At 43.1% G+C, this 27,304-nt stretch overlaps 1 protein-coding gene across 3 annotated transcripts; it reads left to right on the forward strand.

Moving 5' to 3' along the window:
• Positions 1-633: 633 nt before the first annotated feature.
• IL7R (interleukin 7 receptor) lies at positions 634-27,270 on the forward strand. Of its 3 annotated transcripts, none has more exons than XM_061607434.1 (8): positions 634-777; positions 9,951-10,080; positions 10,964-11,124; positions 13,059-13,210; positions 15,529-15,703; positions 18,193-18,289; positions 19,485-19,560; positions 24,157-27,270. In XM_061607434.1, the coding sequence occupies exons 1-8, from the start codon at positions 684-686 to the stop codon at positions 24,667-24,669; spliced, it is 1,398 nt and encodes a 465-aa protein (XP_061463418.1). In that variant the 5' UTR covers positions 634-683; the 3' UTR covers positions 24,670-27,270. The 3 variants fall into 3 exon arrangements, with proteins under 3 accessions (XP_061463418.1, XP_061463419.1, XP_061463420.1); XM_061607435.1 differs by having other exon boundaries at positions 26,944-27,270; XM_061607436.1 differs by lacking the exon at positions 24,157-27,270 and adding an exon at positions 21,723-21,908.
• Positions 27,271-27,304: the final 34 nt, after the last annotated feature.

Raw genomic sequence — 27,304 nt, forward strand, 5'->3', positions numbered from 1 at the left:
GCCATTTTGGTGTTTACCACCCTCGGCTTTATGAGGAAGGGACAGGACAGAAATGTAATAAATAAACACTTTAAACATTTTAAATAGCAGCCAGGGGTGTCAATCCTTTCCCAGCTCCATGCCATGGAATGAAATTCTCCCTCCCGCCCAACGCTGCTGTTCACCCTAGGAGGGAAGCTGCCAAGACCACATGAGATTATTTCTCAAAAGCAGCTGTATTTCTCCTTATTAGTGGACATTAATAAATATCCACACAAGTGCTCTTCGATTGCGCTTCTTCGTTCTTGTTGTTGTTCTTTTCAATTGACGCTTGAATATGCCCAAGTACAGCCTTTGGCCCTTGCTGCAAATCTTCACTCCGCTCCTGAAAAGACACTCCTGACCTTGGAATCAAGATATGCCTCTGGTGCACAGCAGGGAGATGTTCTTGAAGATGCATGTGTGAGTCTGTGTAGGCCCTTGGTGGTATCTTTTTGACTGACTTCCTTCCACAAGAACGTACTCCTTGGCTTCCTGTTTCACTCTGTGCCCACTTGTCTGTGTGTTTACATTTCTCCCTGCCTGTGGTTACTTTATCAAGAGCGGGGATAAAATAGCAAGCCAAGCTCTTTCTCTGCCTTTGTTTCTCAGTCACTCTCTCATACACAGAGACGTAGACAGGATATAAAGAATGTGAAGTCAGGATGGCAGTTGCGAGCGCAATGTTGTGTGCTTACTTCTGTGCTCTTCTTCCTGCTATTGCTGCAGAAAGTGGTCTTGGAGAATCGCTAGGTTCTGGTGAGTCATTTGATACATTTCTCTAAAACTCAGAGTAATTCCGAAAGACAGATGTTTATGATTCCCAGACTTGCAGCAGTGTGGCAGCTAGGTGATTTTTTAAACTCTGGTGTAAGGATGGACAAATCTGTAAGTTTTGCTTTCTCTGTTTCTTATTTTGTCAATCAGTTGGAAAATCAGTTCAGTTCTCCACATTTCTACATCAGTTTTAGATATATTTTTTTTAAACTCATGACAATTCATCTCCTAATATACACATGTTTGTATGCACTTTTGCCTAATATGCACATGTTTGCTAAACATATTTCCTTAATATAATGCATTTTCATCTGTTATTTTCATGAATATATGCATTTTTATGCACACTTTACCCTGGCAGACACATTTTTGTACACATTACTTGGGCTGGAGAACTGCATTGCAAAGTTCAGAGAAGTGCAGATTTCAAAAGCTGCTTCACATATTGTTTAGGAAAGTGTGAATGAAGTAGGTTCACCTTTAAACTGAACTAACTGAATTTTTAAAAAGTCACTTCACATATTGTTTTGGAAAGTGCAAATTAAGTAAGTTCACCTTTAAATGTGAACTGAATCAAATTTCTCCCCCATGTCTACTCTGTACTTGATGGTATTACATGGCACTCCTCTTTAGATGGTCACATGCAGTAGTGGCTGATGGCTCCATGTCACTGGGCAGTGGAATCTTCTCCAGGTTTTAATCTAAACTTTCAAGGAGCTGTCCAATGCCCTGAAAGCTCCCTTTGTCTATAATAGCAGGGATGGGGAGCCTGTGGCCATCCAGCTGTCATTGGACTCCAACTCCCTTTAGCCCCAGCCATTATAGTCAGTGTCGGGGTGATGGGAGGTATAGTCCAACAACAAGTGGAGGGCCATAGATTCCCCATCCTTGCTTTAAACCTTTTCCCTAATGTGGTCCCAATCCAGCTGTATCCTACCCATTCCATAGCAACAACCAAAGCAGCTTTGTAAGGGCAAAGTTTATGGCAAACGTCATATCCAAATTGGACAAACATCATGTCCAATTTGGCCCAAGGAGAGCATTTCTGCATGGTCAGATGTTCTCATCCCTTCATACCATGCTGCTTCTGCCAAAAACCTGTCTTCTATCCAATTTGGCACAAGGAGGGCATTTCTGCATGGTCAGATGTTCTCCTCCCTTCATTCCATGCTGCTTCTGCCAAAATCCTGTCTTGTTTCCAGCTGTTAAGTGTACAGGAGGCCATTCTTTTCTGTATCCAGTCACCCTAGCACTAATCCAATGATACTTGCACTCTCATTCAGCCAAAGACTTGACATCTCAAAGTAAGGGTGGGCACCATGTGGACCTCCAGATGTCATTGGACTCCAGCTTTTGTCTGCCCTGGACAGCACACCCAATGGTCAGGGATGATGGGAAGTGTAGTCCAACAACATCTGGAGGGCCACATGTTCCCCATCACTTTCTTAAAGTTCTGAATGTTTTTGGATCTCAACCATTGAAATTAGAAGCAAGGGATCTGTGACTCTCCAGAGGTTGTTCAGCTTCCATCATCCCCAGCTGGCATGGTCAATAAATAGTCAGGGATTGTGGGGATTGCATTTAAGGAAAGGAGGTGGCACCATTTTATTTTTGGCCAATATTTTATATACCTGGGGTTTAGAAAGAGAAAGAACTAAAGACATCAATAATTTCAAGTCCTTCCTTTTGTCCACATCTGGCAAAGTAAGAAGTCGGTTATCATACCTAACAACTATTTGGTGGTTCATTGGGAATAAGAGTCAGTGCTGGTGTGGAAAGAAGGCAATCAAGCTGCAAGAACAGCTAAATGAGCAAAGAGGAGAAGGGAGTTGGATTTGGAGAGGATGGTATGGGTCCAACGAGGGAATTTGGGAAGAGGGTAGCATTTACAATGGGTGCTGAAAGATCCAACTACCTGAGCTGTGTACTTGGGTTTTTTTTAAAAAAAGAAATAGATCACTCACAATCCTGAAGGTTTGGTAGAAGAGGGCAAGCAACTGCAACATTGAAAAATATGAAAAATATATTAATTTAAAACTTAACATAAACCTAAGTGTCCCATCTATACACCAAAGGCAGGAAACCTGTCACCCTCCAGATGTTGCTGGACTATGACTCCCATCACCCCAACTTCTGGTCATGCTGACTGGGTCTGATGGCAGTAGGATTCCAGCAACATCTGGAGGGACATAGACCACTAAAGCCAATGGGAAAAACTCCAATCGATTTCAGTAAGTGTAGACTACATTCTAAAACAGACAGACCCTGATCTAGCTTTAGTCACACCTGGGTATGTGCATGATTGTTTGTGCCAGAATGGGGATGTGCTCCTCAATGTAAGCAAGATGGTTATGTGGACATAGCTGTTAAACTATGGTCTGATTGTTCATATTTACACAATTTATGCCATTGTAGATTAGTCATCTGTGAATTCTAAAAACTCTTTTGCTGCATAGGAAACCATAAATGACCTACTGCTGAAAAATTAATTGAACAAACCTTAGTGGAAATTCCATTAGCTGGCATTGAAAGCTTTGATCAAAGTGAGTGGCGCTTCTGCAAAAGCCTATCCGTAGAGTGTAAGCTGTTTCCCATAACAGCTCTCACATGTCTTTACCATCTGATGTTGAACTTGTTAATGCTTTGAATTGAATGTTTATCTACAGTGCTGTGCAATCATTCTAGGAACATGCAAATGAAATATGTAGTGTAATTACCATGAGTCATAAAAAGATCTGTTGATGAAAGTTTTCTTGTTACTCTGAACTTATTCTAGAGAGAATATGTTGACTAAGAGTAGAGTGGCCACATGCCCTACATTACAGAGCATTCTTCCCCAGTCTGGTGCTCCACAGATGTGTTGGACTATGACTCCCATCATCCTAGACTATTGGCCTGAAGCTGACAAGCATTGTTGTCCAAAACACCTGGAGGGCACTAGGTTGCAGTAGGCTGTAATAGAGGATAGCCCTCCATTTGAAGGGCTGTCAGTGGACAGTCCTCTACTTGGACTTGCCTGAAGGGCTGTCCAGTCCAACTCTGGTTTAAACATAAAGAAGTCTAAAAAGGGAAAGGAGGACATCTGAAATTGCCCATCAGCAGGTAGCACCTCAGCAGCATATGGAGGAGGAAAAGAGGTCACCCAGTCAGAGTTTTCTGCACTAGGGTAAGATGTATTGTGTTCCTGTATAGATTTATTTATTTATTTATTTACAGTATATCCCACCCTTCCTCCCACATTAATAGACATATATAACTTAGGTCCATTAATTTCAGAGGGTCTATGTACGATTCACATTGGATACAGCCCATTTTTTCCTACATTCATATCTATATACAATTAGCATATGCAAATTAAATGCAAATCAGTACCTTTGTCCTTTTATTTTTGCAACATGTAAGTAGACACCCAAAATTAATTACCTGCCCACCCAGCCCCTTTCCAGCAGGCAAGCCAAAAGGTTTATATTTATGTATTTATTAAAATATGTATATCCTTACTTTCCGTTTTTAAAAAAGGGTGGCTTTCAACCATTTTTTTAAAAGATCACAAATAAAGAGTAAGAAAGTTTTTAAAAAGAAAGACTATAGCAAATAAAAACAATAAAACTCCATCTTCAGTGATGAATTAAATCAGGAACAGGTAGCAGAAGAGGAGACTGCTTTGGAGAGGAACAATGAAGTGGAGGAAACTCAGTGGGAAAGGGTGACAGTTAGGAGCAGAAGAGCTAGAAGACACCCTTCACCAGTGGAACTATAGAATCACTTTCAATCACTCGAGGATGAAATTGGAGGACAGCCTGTGGTGGAAGAATTACAGGGGACCCCGTGCAACAACAAGCAATCAAGAGCAATCAAGCAGGGCCAATGAAACCATGCCCCACAATACTCCCTACTGCATAGGATCGAAACCCATGTACATCGAGAAGATCTGTGGATTTGCCAGGTATGCTGTCTATCAGGAGGATGGATTAGAGATGTGATAGAAGGGTTGCCATCACTCATCGAGCCCACCAACAGGTATCCCTTTCTCCTCATCCATCTGGGAACAAATGATACTGCCAAACAGAGCTATAAAGAAATCACATCAGACTTTGAAGCTCTGGGGAGGAAACTCAAGGACTCTGGGGCCCAGATAGTTTTTTTTATCCATCCTTCCAGTACTTAGAAGAGGAGTAGAAAGGGAAAGAAAAATACTCCAAGTGAATGAATGGCTACAAAGGCGGTGCTGACGTGAGAGATTTGGATTCTGGGACCACGGGCTATGCTTCCTGGAAGATGGACTGTTGGCAAGTGATGGGTTGCATCTCACAAGGACTGGGAAGAATGTGTTTGGCCACAGCATGGAGAAGTTCATCAGGAGGGCTTTAAACTGAATCCTAAGGGGGAAGGAGACGTAAACTTGGTGGTAACGACTGATGAAGGCTTGTGCACAGTAACGGGAACAGAGAGATCGGCTCTAATAGGGCCCAGTAACAGTCTCAGAAAAATGTAGTAAGGAAGCCAAGCCATAAATCACATGGTCTTTGATGTCTGCATACTAACATGCAGAGCAGGGAAACAAGCAGGACAAACTTGAACTTGTAATGCAGGAGGGTAATTACGACTTGATAGGTATAACTGAAACTTGGTGGGATGACTCCCATGACTGGAATACAGCAATTGAAGGATATAACTTGTTCAAAAAGAACAGAAGGAATAAAAAGGGAGGTGGAATCACAGTGTATGTTAAAAATATATATCCCTGCAGAGAAATACAGGAAGATGAGCTTGGTAGCTCCACCGAGAGTATCTGGATTAAAATTAATGGGGCAAGTAATAAAAGGAATGTGCTTGGAGTCTACTACCGACCACCCAATCAAGGAGAAGATGAGAATGTAACTTTTGAAAAGCAAATTGCCAATGTTTCGAGGAGGCATGATGTAGTAGTAATGGGGGACTTCAATTATCCCGATATCTGTTGGGAGACAAATTCTGCAAAACACGGCCCCTCCAAAAAATTTCTGGCTTGTGTTGGAGATAACTTTCTCCTACAGAAAGTGGAGGAAGCAACCAGAGGATCAGCTATCCTGGACTTGATTCTAACAAACAGAGATGATTTGGTGGATGAAGTGGCAGTCATGGGAACTCTGGGGGAAAGTGACCACACCATACTTGAATTTTTTATTTTAACAGAAGCAAAAGCTGAGAGTAGCCATAAGCGCACCCTGGAACCTTCAGGAAAGCTGATATTAATATACACTTTTTGAACTCTTGTAAGTACGGTTCCATGGCAAGCAACCCTAATGAGAAAAGGAGTCCAAGATGGGTGGGAGTTTCTAAAAAAGGAAATTCTGAAAGCTCAATGGCAAGCAATTCCAACAAGGAAAAAAGGGGGGAAACAGCAGAAGAAGCCAATGTGGCTTCACAAAAAGCTTAGAGATGACCTGAAAACAAAAAAGGACACATACAGGAAGTGGAAAGAAGGCCAGACCACAAAGGAAGAGTACAGGCAGGTATCATGGAGTTGCAGGGATGGCGTCAGGAAGGCTAAAGCAGAGAATGAGCTGAGGTTAGCGAGAGATGCTAAAGCAACAAAAAAGCTTTCTTCAGGTACGTCCATAGTAAAAGACAGAGAAAAGAAATGGTGGCACAGCTACTCAGTGAGGATGGCAAAATGAGAACAGATGACAAAGAAAAGGCAGAAGTGCTCAGTTCCTACTTTGGCTCAGTCTTCTCCCCAAAAAGGATCTAGGACCCTCCTGGGAAACATGAATGGAAGGGGCAGGATTGGAGCTTGAGCGTGACAGACAAATGGTTAAGGAATACCTAATCACTTTGAACGAGTTCAAACCGGCAGGGCCCGATAAACTGCATCCTAGAGTATTGAAGGAACTGACTGAAGAACTCTCAGAACCGCTCTCTATTATCTATGTAAAATCATGGAAGACTGATGAAGTGCTGGATGACTGGAGGAGAGGTAATGTTGTCCCTACAAAAAGGGCAAAAAGGAGGAACCAGGGAACTACAGACCAGTCAGCCTAACATCAATCCCTGGAAAAACTCTGGAGCAGATTATAAAGCAGTCAATCTGTAAGCACCTTGAAAACAATGCAGTGATTGCTAGGAGCAAACATGGATTTATGAAGAACAAATCCTGCCAAACTAATCTTATCTTGTTTTTTGATTACATAACCTCCCTTGTAGACTGTGGGAATGCTGTGGACATAATATATCTCCACTTCAGCAAAGCTTTGACAAAGTGCCCCATGATATTCTGATTAGCAAGCTAGCTAAATGTGGGCTGGATGGAACAACTATCAGGTGGATCCAGAATTGTACTTAAAGAGTGTTTATCAATGGTTCCTTCTCAAACTGGGCAGAAGTGGGGTACCATAGGGCTTGGTCCTGGGCCCAGCGCTCTTCAACATTTTTATTAACGACTTGGATGAGGAGGTACAGAGCATGCTTATCAAATCTGCAGATGATAAAAACTTGGGGGGCACAGCTAATACTGTGGAAGACAGAAACAAAATTCAAAGGGACCTTGATAGGCTGGAGTGTTGGGCTGAAAACAACAGAATGAAATTCAACAAGGATAAAAATGCAAAGTTCTACACCTGCGAAAAAGAAACCAAATGCACAGCAATATGACTTGTGAGATGGATCTTGGAATTGTCGTTGATCACAAGGTGAATATGAGCCAACAGTGCGATGTGGCTGCAAAAAAGGCAAATACTATATTAGGCTGCATTAACAGAAGTATAGTTTCCAAATCGCGTGCAGTATTAGTTCCCCTCTATTCAGCACTGGTTAGGCCTCATCTTGAGTACTGCATCCACTTCTGGTCTCTGCACTTCAAGAAGGATGCAGACAAACTGGAACAGGTTCAGAGGAGAGCAACAAGGATGATCAGGGGACTGGAAACAAAGCCCTATAAGGAGAGACTGAAAGAACAGGGCATGTTTAGCCTGAAGAAGAGAAGACTGAGGGGAGATAGCACTCTTCAAATACATGAAAGGTTGTCACATAGAGGAGGGCCGGGATCTCTTCTCGATCGTCCCAGAGTGCACAACACGGAACAATGGGCTCAAGTTGCAGGAAGCTAGATTTTGACTGAACATCAGGAAAAACTTCCTAACTTTTAGAGCCATACGACAATGGAATCAACTACCTGGAGAGGTAGTGGGCTCTCCAACACTGGAGGCATTCAAGAGGCAGCTGGACAGCCATCTGTCGGGAATGCTTTGATTTGAATTCCTGCATTGAGCAGGGGGTTGGACTTGATGGCCTTATAGGCCCCTTACAACTATTCTATTCTATTCTATGCTATGCTATGCTATGCTATGCTATGCTATGCTATGCTATGCTATGCTATTCTAACTTGTGTCCCTCCAGATTTTGTTGGGTTACACCTCCTTTCATCCCTGACCAGTGGTTATGCTTGCCCCCGGGGCTGGATTGCAATGACAGTGCCACAGTGTTCACATCCCTGAATTCAAGCAAACTCTGCTTGGACCTCCTGCGTGCTTACCATCAGCCAAGATGGCAGCAGAGGCTTCAGCCCCTTAAGGAAACCTTGGCCACCATCTTGATTGATGGCAAATCTGCACGCCGCAAAAAAACAACGGAAAAGTAGGTAAACAGGTGGATAGCGGGGGGATGGCAGTCCGCGGATGCTTCCGCTGATCGCGGAAGGAGAGCGGAGGGCCCCCTGTAGCTCCAGGGGCCCTCGGGCCAGTGCCCCACCTGGCTGCCCTTTAGTGTCCTACAGTGCCCTGACTGTAATCCAGTCGTGATGTAACTAACCAACCATTAAAAAATGCATTGATTTGGGGAAAGCGTGCATAAAATGAATATATAATTGAATATGATATACAAAAATGCATTATATTAGAGTAACTGCCTGCAAAAAATATGTACATTAGTAAAAACTGCATGTAAAAATATGTTTATTAGGAGAAACTTTCACTAAAATGCTGAAGTTTGTTCATGAGGTTTTTTGTTTTTTTTTAATTGCAAATTGATGCAGAGACCTGGGAAATTGAATTTAAGACTGGAAAAACGAGAACCAAAACTGACAGATACTTTGGTCCCTAGGAGCAACTCTGTCTTGCCTGGATGGAGCTTCCATTTGTTTGTCCCCATCCACTCATTACCACTGGGAGAGACCAGTTCAACACCTCAGCAGCCTCCCTGGATTGCAATGGGAAAGAGAGACAGGGCTGGATGCCATCTGTATATTGGTGACTGCACACTTCAAATCCCTATGCTGTAAAGCAAGGCTGGGGAACCTTTGGCCCTGCAGATGTTGCTGAACTACAGCTTGCATCACCCCTGACCATTGGCCATGCTGTCTGGGACTGACATGAGTAGTCCAGCAACATCTGGAGGGCCAAAGTTTCCCCTGCCCTGCTATAAAGATTAAACAGCACAGGAACAAGATGAGATGAAACCCTGCGGGGCACCATCGACCAATGGCCAAGGCATCAAATAGAAGTCCCGCAAAGCCACCTTCCGAAACCTCTCCAGGATGATACAGAACCACTGCAAAATGGTTGCCCCCAAAGTCCTACCCTAGCCAGGCAGTCCAGAACTTTGCCATCACTAACAGCACTGAAAAATGCAAAACAAACAAGGAGACCGTTCTCTGACCAGTTCTTGGTGCAGATTATTCACCAGAGAGACTAGAAGGCTATCTATGCCCAATAACCAGGTTTGAAGCCAGACTGAAAGGGGTCTAGATAAACTGTATAAGTCAGAACCCTCCAGCTTTGAGACACCACAACATGCTCATGCATCTTGTCCAATAAGGCACAGAGAGAGAGAGAGAGAGAGAGCTTGCTGTGGGGGGAGCTGAAGACTGAATCAATCTCTGTCCCCATGATGAACTGTGGGTTATGGATTAGGCTGACAGGAGGGTTTGTGGCCTGCTGTATGAATACAGAATGCGAAACTTCCCTTTTCTTGCAAAACACAGTGATCAATTGGGTTTGTAAGGTGTGAGATGATCTGGTTTTGAGCAATGAGAATGCAAATGGAGGGGAGGGAATGAAAATCCATTCTTAAAAACTGAAATGTTAATGCTAAATTATCAGAGTACTTATAATTAAGAAGTACTTATAACCTGCCAACCTGCACTTTAAAGCATTCCTTTTATGACCCTTTCTCCACAGGTGCCTGTGCAGATGCTGAACTGGACACCAACTTCACGTGTGTCGTTCGAATGCCAGTCTTCCAAATAAATATCTTAATTTGCAACATCACAGTGATAGAGATGAACATGAATAATGTTGGGTTTACTGTGTAAGAACTTTCCCAATGCATTAAAACATGGTTACTGTTCTCTAATAACTCCTTTGTTAAATTCCTTTGTTCTTAATAGCTTTAATGTTCATAGATAGACCTTCCTAAGTTCTCAGAAATTCTTGATGTTTACAGCTCAAAAGCCAGGAAACTTCTTTGGCCTGGTGGGCTAAATCTTTATCTCTGCCCCAATACCTATGCAAGAGCCAACTTTGACAGGTGAATGGGACAATCCTACTGTCAATCATCTACATCATGGCAACATTAGGGGACTGATAGATGAGTGGCCTTGCCCATCTGTCAAAGTTAACCAGTGCGGGTGGTTTGCAGTGTGTTCCCTGCAGGAAACATGCTGGTGAGGCAGCACCCAGCAGGATTGAACACTCCACTCATCAGCTGATGAGCGGAGGGTTCAATTCCTTTGGCTGCCAGTGGTTGCTTCCCCTATTACATTGCAAAGCAGACCCCAGCAGGATTGCACTCTCCACTCACCAGCCACACACCCACATGGCATCCATTTTGTGACTGGTGCCCATGGCACTTTCTCAAATTTCCAAATGTGCCCATTTGCCCAAAAAGGGTTGGTGATCCTGGTTTCCACTATCTCATTTACACCAATAAAACAATCAGGAAACATCGACTTAAACTGCTGACAATAATCACCTAACCAAGAAAGTGCCCTACAGCAAATTTGAAACTGCAGTCCAAAACTAAGACACATGGCATGTGCTTCACACAGCATTGAATTTCTCTCATATTCTGAATATTTAGGACCATTAAGTTAATTTTTAGGTCAGTTTTCAAGGACAGCATCATAAGTTTGATATTTCCACCGCTTTGGACATTTTCAGAAATTTCATTCCAGCACTAATATTTTCCACAGGTACGGAGAACATACCCGTGCATGCTCAATGGAGAACCAACTGCAAGGCAACTGTCCTATAGACAATGATGAACTCCTTCAACCTGTGGAAGTTTGCTTGGTCACAACGCTAATGAAACAGCAATGCAAGGAATGCCATAATGTGATCGCAGTTCATATCAGTGAGCTCCTTCATGGTGGTGTTGTGTGCATGATTCAGAATTATTTGCAGTTTTTGTACCAGTTCAAAACCAGGGCACAGAGCCCTTGCACATAAGCAGTGTGACCCAATTATACAAGTACACACCTCATAGGTACATGACCAGCTGGGAGCTGCCAATTCCAATGCTACTAGAGAAAGACTATATCTGAATATAGTCAGGCATAATAACTTGTTTCATGAACACTGGATGTAGATGTGCATTCCCATTCTATCTGTTTTACAAAAAAGGTGGAAATATGCAACTGCATCAAAAGAGTTGCTTTGAATGACTCCTTTTCAGAAGAACATTGCAATGTTGATCTACATCTTTGAACAAAATCTGCTTGTATAAATGAAAGGTTTTAGAGAGCTTGGAAAAGTTACTTTTTTGAACTATAACTCCCATCAGCCCCAGCCAGCATGGCCACTGGATTGGGCTGATGGGAGTTGTAGTTCAAAAAAGTAACTTTTCCAAGCACATGTCCCAAAGTAGCTGCCCATGAAGTGCTTCAATATACAACTGAACATTATATTCAAATATAGCTTCCTTACTGTTTTAAAAACATAAGAAGACCCTGCTGGTTCAGTCCAATGGCCCATCTAGTCCAGCATCCTGGTCTCACAGAGGCCAACCAGATGCCTGTGGAAAGCCCACAAGCAGAACCTGAGCGCAAGAGTGCTCTCTCTTCCTGTGGTTTCCAGCGACTGGTATTCAGAAGCATAATGCCTCTGGCCATGGAGGCAGAGCATAGCCATCATGACTAGTAACCACTGATAGCTTTATCCCCCATTATTTACCTATGTACATCAGCTGATAATAGAAGGCATGTTCAGGTTTTTGCCTGAACAGACAAATGTTGAATCCACAGATGGAGGCATGGATGCAATCAAAGCCCCCACCCCATATCTCAGAATGTGTGGCTCCACTAGGGTTGCCAGGTCCATGGCCTGATCCTGTATCTTTAGGAGAAGAGAAAGTCAGCCAAGTGCAGGTGTTCTTGCAACTCTGTAATGGGAAAAACCACAAGGTGGAATTCTCCCTTTACCCTGCACAACTTTTAAAGATACAGAAGACCTCTTGGTTGCCAGGCAACCCTAGCCACTCAGTCAGTCCCTGATTTTCCCTGTGTTGAAAATTTAAGGCCTGCAGGGGGCTTTTACTAGTGTTTGCTTGAATATGAGTAGGGAACCTGCCACACAACTGGGAATCCCGAATGCTTGAATGAAAGCCCCTCATACCACTGAACACAGTGAAGTTCAGGGACTGAGCAGGCAGGGCCACAGACACATGGGGACACTGTGAGTGGGACTTCTGTGTGCAATCCTAACCCCTACCCACAGTTGTACCCCACACATATTCAGGAGAACGCATGAAGGTGCCTATAAAGAAATTGACAAGCTTGCACCGCATTACTGTGTGTGGTTACCCAGAAGTAAGTCTCACTAAGCTTAATCCCAAGCAAATGCTTAAAAGTTTGTAGGTGTGAAGACAGACCGACAGACATACATTCTAACATGGCTAGAAATGGTTTCTTTCAAGACATGTTGCCTGTATTCTGAGTCTAGTTGTGCTGATGATCAAAGTTTTAGCAGTACAGTTTTTAAAAACATTTTTAAAAGCTTTGAAGTTCCAAAGCACTCCTTCTGAATCCATCCAGATTCTGCCCTGCCAAGTCTGAATGTACAAGCCATTCAGAGAGCATGTTGCTGCAATATCCAGGGCAGAATCCAGTTAAGACAAATTCTTGTACCATCTTACCTAGGCCTAGAAATATGTTGAAGCTGAAGTGGCAGAAGTCCCAGACCTTAAGGTGATCCATTGGCTTAGACTCCCTGAGATATGTCCCCATTTAAGGAGGCGATGCATTGTTTTTATTGTGTTGATTTGCATTCTCTTCATGTTTTCGTTTACAGTTAAACCTGAAGCACCATTCAACTTACAAATCACATACCAAGAAGAGGCAAATGAGTATTATATTAATTTCTCAACCCCACACTCAGGACCATACCTTGAGAATAAACTAATACATGAACTAGCCTACCGGCAGAGAAACACAATCTGGACTGTGAGTAAGGATGCGTCATTTTAGTTTACCATAAGTGTGCCCTTTCCATTTTCTGCTCTGACAAAAATCTATTTAAGATCTGTCCTTTAGATGAAAGCTATGGGATGGATCCAGACAAATTTAGTTGCACTTAGTTCCCATTGAAATGAATGGAACTGAACTTAGGTGTCATGATTGTTTTCAATGGGACCTAAGTGTGGCTAAATTTCAGAGTAAAATTATTAATGTCTGTTCAGAAGTAAGTCCTATTGAGTTCACTGAGCCTTACTCCTAGGTGTTTACAGAATTGTTGGACATATTCATGGATAACTGTATGAAGAAAAAAACGGCTGCCCCATGTACCTGTGTGGGCAGCCATCTTTTTTTCCTGTACAAGGTTACAATTTCATCACACCACTGTACTTTACAGTCCAGAAACAGTTTTCCTTTGTTGTAGAGCAAACTACATGTTCCAATTGTCTTATCAGGTCACACTGGACCCAGAGCCACTAGAATTATCCATCTCTGTATCTTAAGATTCACACTCTGGTTAACTGTGGCCTAGCTTGGCCAAGGCCAAGGCCCAGTCACCATAACAACCACTTATCTGTCTTTCCCCTCAGTTCAGATCCAAGCTGAGAAAAACCCCTGCCCTGAAACTGACAGGCTATTTATGAGCCACTGTTCTGAACCAAATATTTCTTCCGTTCCATCCAGTAGGCATGGTCTTCAGTACCCCTAGACCCACTCCAGTTAAGATTAGACCTACACATGGTATTCAATTTCCATCAATTTCTTTGTCACTTTCCCACTTATCATTCATTGGACTTTGTTCCTCCCTTGAATCAAATGAATTGACCAGATATGGTGCTGGAAAGCCTGTGGATGTGAAGCTGTCACTTCCCAAGTCTTATCAGACTTGCACTACCCAGGGTTGATGACATGTTGGGTGGATTGTTTTGACACTAGCATTTAATAATATTTGATAACTGCTTAATAGTCAATAGCATTTGATAGTATCCCATCTCCTAGCATAACAAACAAATCCTGCAGCCAGCTATTCCAATATGAGAACTCCTTGTATGTTGTCCAGTCCCATATGACACTAGTAACATCTCTAATTAGAAAATATGTACAGTAAGATAGACAAATTATGTGATTCATTTCCATTCTGGCACTGCAATTGCCCAGAGAAGGGTAATGATGGCATGAGATGTGCCTACATAATTCACCCATAACAGAGCTTCCATTTACAGATGTTAGTAATGCCACAACATAGGGACATTGCAACCTATCTTCTACCAAGTCAGACCATTGATCATTTAGCTCAGTATTCTCTACCCTGACTAGCGATGGCTCTTCAGAGTTTCAGTCATGAGTCTTTTCCAGTCCTCCCTGGAGAATCTGTTTGTGGAGCAAGTGCTCTAGCATTGAGTTATAGGGATTCCCCTAGAAGCAACTTCCATTGTTCAATGCTGACTATGAAAAGGGCCAAGAATATATTGGTAGCCTAGTATGGATCATATAGTGAAATTATATATTTTGTCAATGTATGAATGCACTGTACTTAGGGATGGATGGATAGATGGATGGCTGTCCACAAACAGATTCCTGGGCTTTTGGGAAGAAAGTAAACACTCCAAATAAATGAATAAATAAGCATATATCACTAGCACCATTGAACAGGTGTACTGTTTTTGGTGTCTGAGGGGTAGCACGACCTGGTTCAACCTGGCCTCTGTGAAACTTGTATTCCAGGTCTACTCCTGTGTTGATTCTCATTGGGTAGACCTGCTGTACATCTACAGGTGGACCAGCATCCAGACAATGTCTGTCCCTTCACTGCTAAAAACCCTCAGTTCTTTCTCTGGATTCCTTCGTTTCCTCTAGTCCTTGATTAATTGCCCTGCTGCTACAACCAACTCCACATCCCTCTCCCCACTGCATTTTCTAAAAAAAGAAAAAAAATCCACACAGACATTAACAAGAAGGACTGCCCTTCAGGATTGTCAAACACTACCTCCCCCCTCCCTTCTGCAAAGCGGTTATAACAACACTAGGCTACTTTGCAGCGTTGGTGTAACCCACACTCACTCACATAGGGCGTGGGGATTAGTTCACATAAAAATGAGGACTGAACAAACTTTTCCATCCCTAGCTGTGCTCTGGATACCAAGAAAGCAGCTTTGAGACGGGCTGATCTCCCCACTGTCAGAAGGATGCTTGCAGACAGAAAACTTTGGGCGTAAATAAATGTTTCACTGCGTGCAAATGAATGGTTCAAAAAGTGGTTTTGGTTTCCTGACTTTTTGAAAAAGAAAATATGTTTCCCTTTTTAGACCAGAGAGTCTGAGTACCTTACATTAACGCTTCTGGCAAAGGAATTTCAGCCGGGAGCAACATATGAGATGAAAGTCCGGTCAAAGCCCAATGGAAATTATTTCAAAGGCACGTGGAGTGAATGGAGTTCTGCAAAATCCTTCAAAACTGCATCCAGAATGCCTGTTGAAATAAGTAAGTACAAGATTTTGTTTTATTGCAAACCAAAGTACATTTCATGCATCCCATTATAAATGCATGCAAAATGTAATAACATAGAATAACAGATCTATATAGTACACATATTCCATTCAGAAAATCTTGATTGGAGCTTGACACTGGAAAAAGTACTTGTTGCATAAATTATCACTGATCTCCAAGCTTCGGGGGGGTTGACAAATTCATGGATGATAAGGCTGTCTATGACCATGATGATTGTCTTCTCCCTCCCTATGAATAACAGTTGCTGGGAATCACAAGTGGGGAGAGTGCTGTGATGCGCAGGTCCTGCTTGTAGGCTTCTGAAGAGACATCTGGTTGGCCACTGTGGGAACAGGATGCTGGACTAGATGTGCTTTTGTCTGATCCAGCAGGGCTCTTTTTGTGTTCTTATTTTGATGTGCAACAGCTGAAGCTTGAAATGCTGGTAGTTCACCCTGGGCTAACTGCAATTCCCAGGGGCTACCTGTAGCCTGGTTCACTGTGAAACAGCGAGCTATGTGCTGGAGGAAAAAAGAGGCTGCTCTTCCTTTCCTCTCTCCATTTGCTTCCAACTTTGCCAGTCTGGTATATGGGGTTTTCTCTGTCAACATTTCTTGCCTACTGAGCATTCTGAGTCTTCATTGTTGCCCCCCTCTCATCCTTTTAGCCCCCCCAATTGTTTTCTACTTCTGCAAACCTTTGAGTTCCCTCAAACTATCTGTCTGTTGATTGTGCTATGCTAGCTACATAAGTATCAGCACTTTGAGAATCAGTTTGCTATTATAATATAGTAGGGGGAACCTCCAGTCCATGGGCCTAATTAGGCCCAGCACTGGTCCTAATTTGGCCTGTGAGGCCGTTCCCTACAAACCATGCCCACCTGCAAACACTGATGTCATATGTGGGGCAGGTATGGCCATAGCTACAAAGAAACAACTGAGAGCTTGCAACTGTTCCTTTACAAGCAGGGCTTCCTCGTCAGTGTAAAACAGCTGATCAATGTTGATAGGGAGCCCCGCTAGACTTGGCTGCACTAGGGAGTTGCCCATTGGGAACTCCGTATTGCAGCCTAGGGGGCTGGAGGAAGCAATTTGGATTCAAAATGCTTCCTCCAAATGGAGCATTTTTTCTCTGCAGAGGAAAAAAAATGCTGTGTTTGGAAGAACCACTTTGATTCCAAAACACTGAGAGGGAAAAATTTGGCCTGGGAGGCTGTTCCCCACAAACCACCTGTCTCACACCTGGCATCCCTCTGCAGAGGAAGCAGTTTTTCCCCTTGCAGAGAAAGTGTTCTGGATTCAAAGTGTTTCGTGGAGGAAAGGCTTTGAATCCAAAATGCGTCCATCAAAAGGGCTTCAAAGGGACTCCTTGTAACTGCCTATCAGCTGACTGGAGACAGGATTTCAGATAGGGGACATTCCCAGCCCTACCTGGAGATGGAAGGGATTGAACCTGGGACCTTTTGCATGCAAAACACATGCTTTACCACTGAGCTGTGGCCCTTCCCTGACTGGAAAAATGGCAGCAAGGCAAAGTGGGACAACCATGAGTGTAGGTGGGTGGAGACAATGGTGGAGAGTGGAGCAGGGGGCACCAATCCACTGCCTCCCACCATCCACCACCTGAGACAACTGTCTCACCCTGGCTAATGGGACAACTGACCGCAGGAGCCAGTAGTCCCACACAACAAAATGGGACTAGCAATGGATAAAGAACCAAGTCTTTCTACACAGGCATCAGCATGCCTTTCTGAACAGAATGTGCCTAGTTAAGAACTACTGATGGTTTTATTCTTAACATCAGATGCAGAAAATCAGGGGCAATTAGGTGTGAAGTTTATCACATTTCTCTCACAATTCCTTCTCAGAGGCAAAGAACTCCAGGGGGTGATTTTTGGGAGGAAAATGGCATGGGGGGGCTCTGATATGCCACAAGTTCCTGATCCCCCTGCAGCTTCTATTTTAAAGGGGGGGGGAAGGGAACCCATTCGAGAGATGATGATGTGCTGTTCAAGCCTGGGGCCTAGCGGAGTGACAGGCTGCAACTGGAGTCTGATTCTAACATATGTAGGTGAGAGTCAGAAGGAGGATGTGGCCAAGGACAGGCTAGAGGTGTGGCAAAGGGCAGGTTTGGAGGGCAGTACCTGAGAGTCTGCATTGCTACACAGTGCTCAGACAGAGGAACTGGCATGGAGGGATAGATTTTATAGTGCCTATTGTATCTCTATTGGCTTGTCAGGTCAGCTGACCATATTGTATACTGCAGCCAAAAGAGTGTCTTTGACCCCAAGAGCCTAGCCTGGCTGGCTAAGGGGCCAGAAGGCTAGTGGTGCCGGAGGTAAGATGCTGAAGGTTGGCTGCAAGAAGCCCTGGTTCCAAACACACATTCCTGGCACTTTGCACATGTTTAACATCACAACTAGCTTTGCCCTCAACAATAATAATAAAATTCTAGAAACATGTATTTTGTATTTGTTTCCTCAGATAATAACAACAATGTTATCATGATGACTGCAACCGTTTTATGCTTCCTTGTGCTGCTCATTGTCATTTCTCTGATCCCGATATTTTGGAAAAACAGGTAATGTTAAGCCCTTTTCATCAAAAGAGCAGTCCTGAGATCACGGTACACTTCTGGAATTTCCTCCCATGCAAACCTTGCTGAAATGAATGAGAACACTGCACAAGCTAGATAAACCTGGTGCCAGTACAAACGAATGGAGGTTTGAGGCATAAATGTCACTGGCTACAGTAATTACAAACCCAGAAGTAAAATTAGAAGTATAACTAAGAAGACATATTTCTTCTCATAGGGAGATGGTTTTGTGCACTAGTTCTCCACCCGTCCCAATAATCCCCATGCTAGTATGACTGGACTAGTCACAACAAGCAGTTTGGGGTTTGTCATAGCTGACAGCTAGCCTAGGGAGTCTGGTATGACAATACATCAGCAGGTGGTTCAACTACTAACTGTGCGATCTAAAGCCTGTTTCTGCCAGGCTAGAGGGGATCAGGATATGGCACAAATGGGCTCCCCCTTTTGGAGGGGAGCCCAACCTGGCAGAAATATCTCTACCAGCAGAATTCCAACAACAACAACTGAAGTCCGTGGGCAGCATTCAGCTAAATAATTGCATGAGCAAATGACTTCCGCTTTCATAGCAGTACTTCCTCCCTCGTCCCCACACGTGTATGCTGCACCATCCCCAAATCTGTTCTGGAGGGTTGGGGGGAAACCCAGAATAGATTTAGGGGGTGCATGGAAGAGAGGGGAGAAAGTCTTACTGCAGAAGCAATTATTTAGCTTGCACACTTATTTAGTTGAATACTGACTCTTCCTTCCACTGATAGGTAGGCCGATGGGTGGAAGCCATATCCCACACCCGTCCAAAATAGGGGCGTGCCAGGGACAAGCGTGCCACGAGGCGTTTGCTCAGCATAGATCTCCAGTGGATTGTAGACACTGGGTTTTTCTTCCATATATGATAGCATCATAAATGGAATCCAGTATAGCATAAAATCTTCAAAAAGAGGATTGGGCTGCTAATTGCAGATTCTTTATCGTAGAAAAGGAGATTCTCCAGTGGAGCTTCCCAAAAGAGGTTCTCAGTCCATTCTACTTCCACATAATTTTGTAGATAGGAAAGCTACATTGAAGGCCTGTTCAGGGAACATTTCCATGGATATGATGAAAGTCACCTTCAAGGCTCATTCACAAATGATGCTGTAAGAATGTTCCTCATCACTACTTGTATTGCTTTAACTCTTTCTTTCAGGATAAAACCTGCTATGTGGCCCACCCTTCCTAACCATAAGAAAACTTTGGATAAGCTCTGCAACAAACTAAGAAAGGTTTGTGTTTTTGCTACTTGTTAGTACAGGGAAGCTTACATAAAAGCTAGGAGGTGGAGAAATTCATTTCAGTATGCATTTAAAGCCAAATTGATCAAATTTGCATTTTCCAAACAATATGAGAACAAAAACACAGCCATACTTTGAAATTTGCACTTATCCTAATTTTGTGATGCAGTTCTCCAGGCAAGCAGTGCTTACAAAAATGCATATATTGGGGGAAAGTGTGCACAAAATGAATATATTGGTAAAACTAACGTGCAGAGATGCATTGTATACAGATAAATTGATTGCAAAAATGTGTACATTAGTTAAAACTTTATATAAAATGTATTTATTAGGAGAAATTCGCATTAAAATGCTGAAGAATTTTCATGAGGATTTTTTTTAAAAAAATTGCAAATTGCTGCAGAAATGTGGAGACGTTGGAGAACCAAATTTAAGATTAGAAAAATGAGAAACTGAGAGAACTGAAATGGATAGATCATTCCATCCCTAATAAGAAATAGTACTGTCAGCCCTCAACGGAGGGGGGGAACCTCTCCCATTATTAGGCTTCAAACTGCTTGTTCAACATACTGTGGAAGCAGAAACTATGTAACTTATAGAGGTATCCCATTGACCAATCACAATCACACCTACCTGTGCATCCAGATGTATATGGGAACATGTCTGAAATGGATTTGGAGCACAGATGTTTGCACCAAAGGTAGGAATGGGGGAGAAATTCAGTTCGGTCACATTCTAATTTTAACTGGATTTGCACTTCCTGGAATTCACAGTTCTCTGACTTTTGCAGTGCCTTTCTGCAACCCAGTAATGTTTATACACTGCATATTTTAGAGGAAAGTGTGCATTTATTATTATTATTATTATTATTATTATCATTATTATTACTATTATTATTATTATTATTATTATTATTATTATTATTATTATTATTATTATTATTATTATTATTATTGGTTTGTGTCAGCTACCAACCGGTTACAAATACCCCCTTTTTAGGGAAGGTGATTGAGAGGGTTGTAGCGCAGCAATTGCAAGTACTCTTGGATGAAACAGATTATCTTGACCCATCCCAGTCTGGGTTCAGGCCTGGTTATGCGACTGAACCGGCCTTGGTCGCCCTGATGGATGCCCTTTATCAGGAGAAGGACAGGGGAAGTGTGACCATGTTATTCTTGGTCTCTCAGCGGCTTTTGATACCATTCACCATGGTATCCTTCTGGGCCAACTTGGTGAGATGGGTCTTGGAGGCACTGTTTTACAGTGGTTCTGATCCTATCTCCAGGGTCGCTCTCAAAGAATAGCATTGGGTGAGTGTCTTTCGGCCCCCTGGCAGCTGTGCTGTGGGGTGCCGCAGGGTACCATCTTCTCTCCCATGCTGTTTAACATCTATATGAAGCCCTTGGGAGCGGTCATCAGGAGCTTTGGGGCGAGGTGTCAGCAGTATGCTGACGATACCCAGCTCTATTTCTCTGTAACATCTGAATCAGGAGAGGCTGTGCAAGCCCTTGACCACTGCCTGGACTCGGTGGTGGGCTGGATGAGGGCCAATAAACTGACTCTCAATCCTAGCAAGATGGAGGCACTGTGGTTTGGTGGTTCCCGAGCTCGGATAATTGGTCAGTTGCCTGCTTTGGATGGGGTTGTACTCCCTCTGAAAGAGCAGGTCTGTAGGATGGGGGTCTCCTGGATCCAGGGGCTCTTGGATGACACTGATTATCTTGATCCATTTCAATCCGGTTTTAGGCCCGGTTTTGGCACTGAAACAGCCTTGGTCGCCCTGTATGATGACCTTTGTCAGGAGAGGGACAGGGGGAGTGTGACTCTGTTGATTCTCCTTGATCTCTCAGCTGCTTTTGATACCATCGACCATGGTATCCTTCTGGGAAGACTCACAGAGTTGGGAGTTGGGGGTACTGCTTGGCAGTGGCTCCGCTCCTACTTGGTGGGTCGCCACCAGAAGGTAGTGCTTGGGGAACATTGCTCGATACCCTGCACCCTCCATTGTGGAGTCCCGCAGGGATCGGTACTGTCCCTCATGCTTTTTAACATCTACATGAAGCCGCTGGGTGCGGTCATCAGGAGTTTTGGGGTGCATTGTCATCAGTACGCTGATGACACGCAGCTCTATTTCTCCTTTTCATCTTCTTCAGGTGAGGCTGTTAACGTGCTAAACCGTTGCCTGGCCGCGATAATGGACTGGATGGGAGCTAACAGACTGAAGCTCAATCCAGACAAGACTGAGACGCTGTTGGTGAGTGCCTTCTCTGCACAGATGGTGGATGTTCATCCTGTTCTTGATGGGGTTACACTCCCCTTGAAGGAACAGGTTCATAGCTTGGGAGTTCTTTTCAATCCTTCCTTGTCTCTTGAGGCCCAGGTGGCCTCGGTGGCACGGAATGCTTTTTACCATCTTCGATTGGTAGCCCAACTACGTCCCTATCTGGACAGTGACGACCTCGCCTCAGTTGTTCATGCTCTGGTAACTTCTAGATTGGACTACTGCAATGCGCTCTACGTTGGGCTGCCCTTGAAGACTGTTCGGAAACTACAGCTAGTCCAGAATGCAGCGGCCAGATTGCTGACGCGGACCAGAAGGTCCGCTCATATAACACCTGTTCTGGCCCATCTGCACTGGCTTCCTATTTGTTTCCGGGCTAGATTCAAAGTGCTGGTTTTGACCTATAAAGCCCTACACGGCATGGGACCGCAATACCTGGTGGAACACCTCTCCCAATATGAACCTACCCGTACACTGCGCTCAACATCTAAGGCCCTCCTCCGAGTGCCATCCCATCAAGAAGCTCGGAGGGTGGTGACTAGAACTAGGGCCTTTTCAGTGGTGGCCCCCGAACTGTGGAACAGTGTCCTTGATGAGATGCGCCTGGCACCAACGCTACTATCTTTTCTTTTTCTTTGAAAACCTTTTTATACTCCCAGGCATTTTAAAGTGTATTTTAACAGTATTTCACTATTATCTTGTATTTTGGACGTTGTTTGGTTCTTTTATTGTTTGTTTGTTTTTGGCTCTTGATTTATTGTATTTATTGTACTTATACACTGTGCTTGTTTTATCTTTTATGTACACCGCCCAGAGAGCCTTCGGGCTTAGGGCGGTATATAAATAAAATAAAATAAAATAAAATAAAATAAATAAATCTTTGTTGCTAGAGGCCCAGGTGACCTCCATGGCTAGGAGTGCCTTTTACCAGCTTCAGCTGGTAAGACAGCTGTGGCCTTTTCTTTACTGGGATAGCCTGACCACTGTTGTCCACGCGCTGGTAACCTCCAGGCTGGATTACTGTAATGCGCTGTATGTGGGGCTGCCTTTGAGGTTGGTCTGGAAGCTGCAGCTGGTGCAAAATGCAGTGGCGAGACTGCTCACTGGGGCAGGGTATTGCCAACATGTCACCCCGCTGCTGAAAGAATTGCACTGGCTGCCCATTTGCTACCAGGTCAAGTTCAAGGTTTTAGTTTTGGTGTACAAAGATGATGATAATGATGATACACGCCCATAGTGGGGAAAATGAAATGCTTTTCTCTCTCTTGGGAAAGCACTGAAGGGCCTATTACGGATAGTGAAGACAAATATGAAGGGTCAGTTCCAAGCAGATCAGCTTAACCAGTTCTGTATCTCACCATACTGTTTTCATAGAAATAGAGCTGGCAGGGATCTAGTCCAACCCCACACTTAATGCAGGATCAATGAAGAATATTTCCATTGACCCAATGGCAACACCAGAAAAAGTACTTTGGGAGAGTGAAGTAGTGGCAAAGGCCATTATTAGAGTAACAAGCATTCCATCCATGCTGCACCGCAGGGCTGGGCACCTGTGGCCCTCCAGATGTTGCTGGTCTCCAACTCCTATCATGTCCAGCCACCATGGCCAATAGTTAGGATACCTTAATATCCTGTAACTGAAAGCTGGGGGAGCAAGTTGGGTAGCAGGAAATGTTTTGTGGAGCATCTGCTGTTCCTCACTACAACTCAAGAGCCACTGGACCTCTGCTTTAGCCCTATTCATTTTTTAAAAGATACAAATATGGAAAATATTGCATTGAACACAGCTTTCAAAACTGCTTTAAAAATCTATCATATTTTTATTCTACATCTTAAGATAATTTTATTCTATGTCTTAAGATAATTAAAAAAATAGATTTAAAGAAGGATCATAGGTCAGTAGTAGAGCATCTCTTATACATATAGAAGGTCCCAGGTTCAATCCCTGGCATCTCCAGGTAGGTCTGGGAGAGACCCCCTCCTTGAAATCCCAGAGAGCTGCTGCCAGTCAGAGTAAACAATATTGAGTTAGATGGATCAGTGATCTGACTCAGTATAAGGCAGCTTGCTATGTTCCTGAGAAAACTCTTGTCAAGTTTTTACTACCAAAGTTGACACCATAGCTTTAGAACAGAGCTTGGAAAAGTTACTTTTTTGAACTACAACTCCCATCAGCCCCAGCCAGCATGGCCACTGGATTGGATTGAAGGGAGTTGTAGTTCAAAAAAGTAACTTTTCCAAGCTCTGCTTTAGAAATGCATTTCATCAATTCCGCTCTCACGTGAAATATCCTCTTACTCCTGTAGAATTCTGATGTAAGCTTCTTCAATCCTGAGAGTTTTGAATATGTTGACGTCCATAAGGTGGATAGCATTTGGGCCAAGTCAAAAATGGACTGCTTTCAGCATTCACTGCTCCCCTGGGATTCAGATGTTTCAGCAAAGACTGGGAATGGACTAGAGCAAAAGAACAAGCTGGTTGATATCAACCATGGCTGGCTGAAACTGCCTCTAGCGTATGAAGGAATGTGGCCAGCTGAGATGCTGAACGGGCGAGTGAGCAGAAGTCTCCAGACATCTGGTGGTGACACCGTCATCAATGCCAACCCATACGAGCAGAGTAGTGATGGTGGCCAGCATAGCTGTAGTGATGCTCTTGGCAATCATTCCAGTTCATCGACAGATGCTATGAGCCCCTTGTCTGGATTAGAGGCCGATCACTGTCTCCAAGCTTACACAGATGTTAGAATGTCAAATAAAGAAGAGGCTTATGTCACAATGGCAAGTTTTTTCAAAAAGAAGGGAAATGTTGGAAACTAGCAGTGTTGGCACACAGTGTGGTAGACCCCCACAAGTAGCATTTCAGGACATTGAGCAGATCGGTTAGATGATTATATCAGACTTTAATTTAACTGCTAGCCTAGTAGCCGTAAGCAATAAAGAATTCCATGCAGGCAAATGCTCCCTGCATAGAAACCGTGGGCTGCTACAGAAGAGAAGCCCTGTCCTTAGTGCCCAGCATAGAAATATAGCAGGCTGTTTCTGGAGGGTCACAGCTCTCCATCCCTCTTCTGTTAGCCATCAATAGGCAATTTTTTTTCCAGGCTAGTAACTTTTGTGGACTTATTTACAGGACTGATTTACACAATCTACTCTTTTCCCACACTGATTTCTTTTGCCCTGCCCTGGCTCTGATGTTTGCTGCTCAGCTTTTAACTAATGTGTGTCAGGGACAGGTTCTGCTTTTCTCATCATTGTAGCAACATGGAGAAGCTGCACTAGTAGAACCACGGCCTACTCTCAGCTCTTAAAAATATTATAGGTCAGGTGGGATCTGAAAACCCTCTTTCACCTTTCAGTTTAGTCTGTATTTAGATTTTTGCCCTACGGACAAGTTGGCTGCTGCCGTAAACATGTGTGTCAATGCAAGCAATATTTCCTTCCAAGCAATGCAACAAAACTGTTTAGGAAAGAACAGGTACTTTAAGGTTTGTCTGTTTTTCAATGGACACTTGCCAAAATAAGGGCCAGCTGCATTCTAAATATTGGTGTGTACAAAATACTGAAACATTTACAGAGATTTCATTAAAACCAGCCAAGAGAACAACCAGAAGACCAGGTTACAGAGGTGATTTTACGGCATTCATTGGCAATATTCCCTCAATTGTCTTTTGCAGAAAAAGCATTGAAAAGTTGCACAAGAGCACATTCATTCTAACAGGGTTTCCATGGGAGAAGTTGCCAATGAATTGTACACACTCATTTTTCTTTCTTACGCTACAAAAATCCAGTTCTCAATTGATCCTGAGAAGGCTTGGTGATGATGAAAATGTTCCAGACCTTTAACAGCATTATTCCAAAAAGGCTTAACATTGGAGTGGAAGAACATTCCATTCTGTCGAACTGTGTTTTGTATTACAAAGGTGACTCCTGGCTAGAGTTGGCAGACAAACTTGATTCATTTCGCATTAATGACTTACTGAATTCACACTTCCAGAAACAATATGTGGACTGAAACACAGCCATCCTTGAAATTCACTTTCCCAAACTTTGCAGTGCAGTTCTCCAGCCAAGCAATGTGTACAAAAATACATAAAGTGTTTATATAAATGCATATATTAATGAAAATAACACTTTATATTAAGGGAAATGTTTTGCAAAAATATGGGTATTAGGAAAAATTGAATATAGTAACGTGCAGGAGAAATTTGCACTAGAACGCTGAGAGAACTTAACAAAAAACCTGTTGCGGAAATGTGGAGAACTGAATTTTAGAATGGGAAAAATGAAGAACAGAGAGAAACTGAAATTGACAGATTTGCCCATCCCTACTCCTGGCTGATCAACATTAGGAGAGCCCTGCTGGATCAGAACAAACCATCTAGCACCCTGCCCCCCACAGTGGCCAACCATATAATTGATAGACATGCTCTTCATTAATTTGTCTAATTCTCTTAGTTAGCTGTCAGCACCCCAACTTGTGGCAACGGATTCCATAAATTGTGTGTTGTGTGAACAAGTACTTAACTTTTGTTTCTCCTGAACATGTTTATATATGTTATTCCACCCATACATTTTATATGTATTGGTTAACATGGCTATTAGTTCATTGGCTGCTACTGGAGCAAGTTAAAACTTGAATTCTATCATGAAATGCTGCTTAGTTTTTCCATGTAGCCTTTTCAAATGCTCCTTCAAGGATTCCAGGATGCTGTCAGTGCAATCCAATACATATCTAGTCAGAACTAAGCCCCGTTCCAATCAATGGGACTTATTCCCAGATATTATTGGATTGCAGCTTAGCCGATATATGGTGATTTTGCCGTTTACTGATGATACATTTTTGCTGCTGAAGGTTTAGCTGATGTATTATTGGTTCAGTTTTTAGGTTATTGTATGGCTTTTACAGTATTGTTCTTATTTCTGATTTTATGCTTTACACTCTTGAATTTTGTTTCTTGGAGACTACTGATATGACAAGCAACTAGTAGATTGAATAAATAATGATAATGATCTAATGGTGTTTGCCTGCTAATGCAATGAAAATTTGCTTGCACAAGAAGACTTCTCTTGTTGCTCTTCTCCTCTCTCCAGCTCCCCCTACCCTATGCCCTCAAAATGTATTCCAGCAGGTTTGCCAACTCTCTGGAGCAGAACCTGGGGGTGCGCGGAGGGTAGCAGCAAGGAGGAGATGAAAGAGAAGCCCCATTGTGCAGCAGATACCCACTTGGGGTATGTCTTTGGATCTCACGCTGTTTCTTGTTATCATCATGGACTTTATTCTTATACCACGTGTAGCCTTGTCATATAGTTTTGTTATAACATCTAGCTGGGTATTTTGTTTTTAAAGGAGGAAGTAGTTTCAGCTGGTGAATTTTGATACTGAGAGTTTATGCATGAAAAAAATTGTCTCAAATACTGGAAGCTGTTTTACACTGTTAAGTTTGTTGTTTGC

The sequence above is a fragment of the Rhineura floridana genome, chromosome 1 (genome assembly GCF_030035675.1).
Source record: "Rhineura floridana isolate rRhiFlo1 chromosome 1, rRhiFlo1.hap2, whole genome shotgun sequence".
Classification (NCBI taxonomy): domain Eukaryota; kingdom Metazoa; phylum Chordata; class Lepidosauria; order Squamata; family Rhineuridae; genus Rhineura; species Rhineura floridana.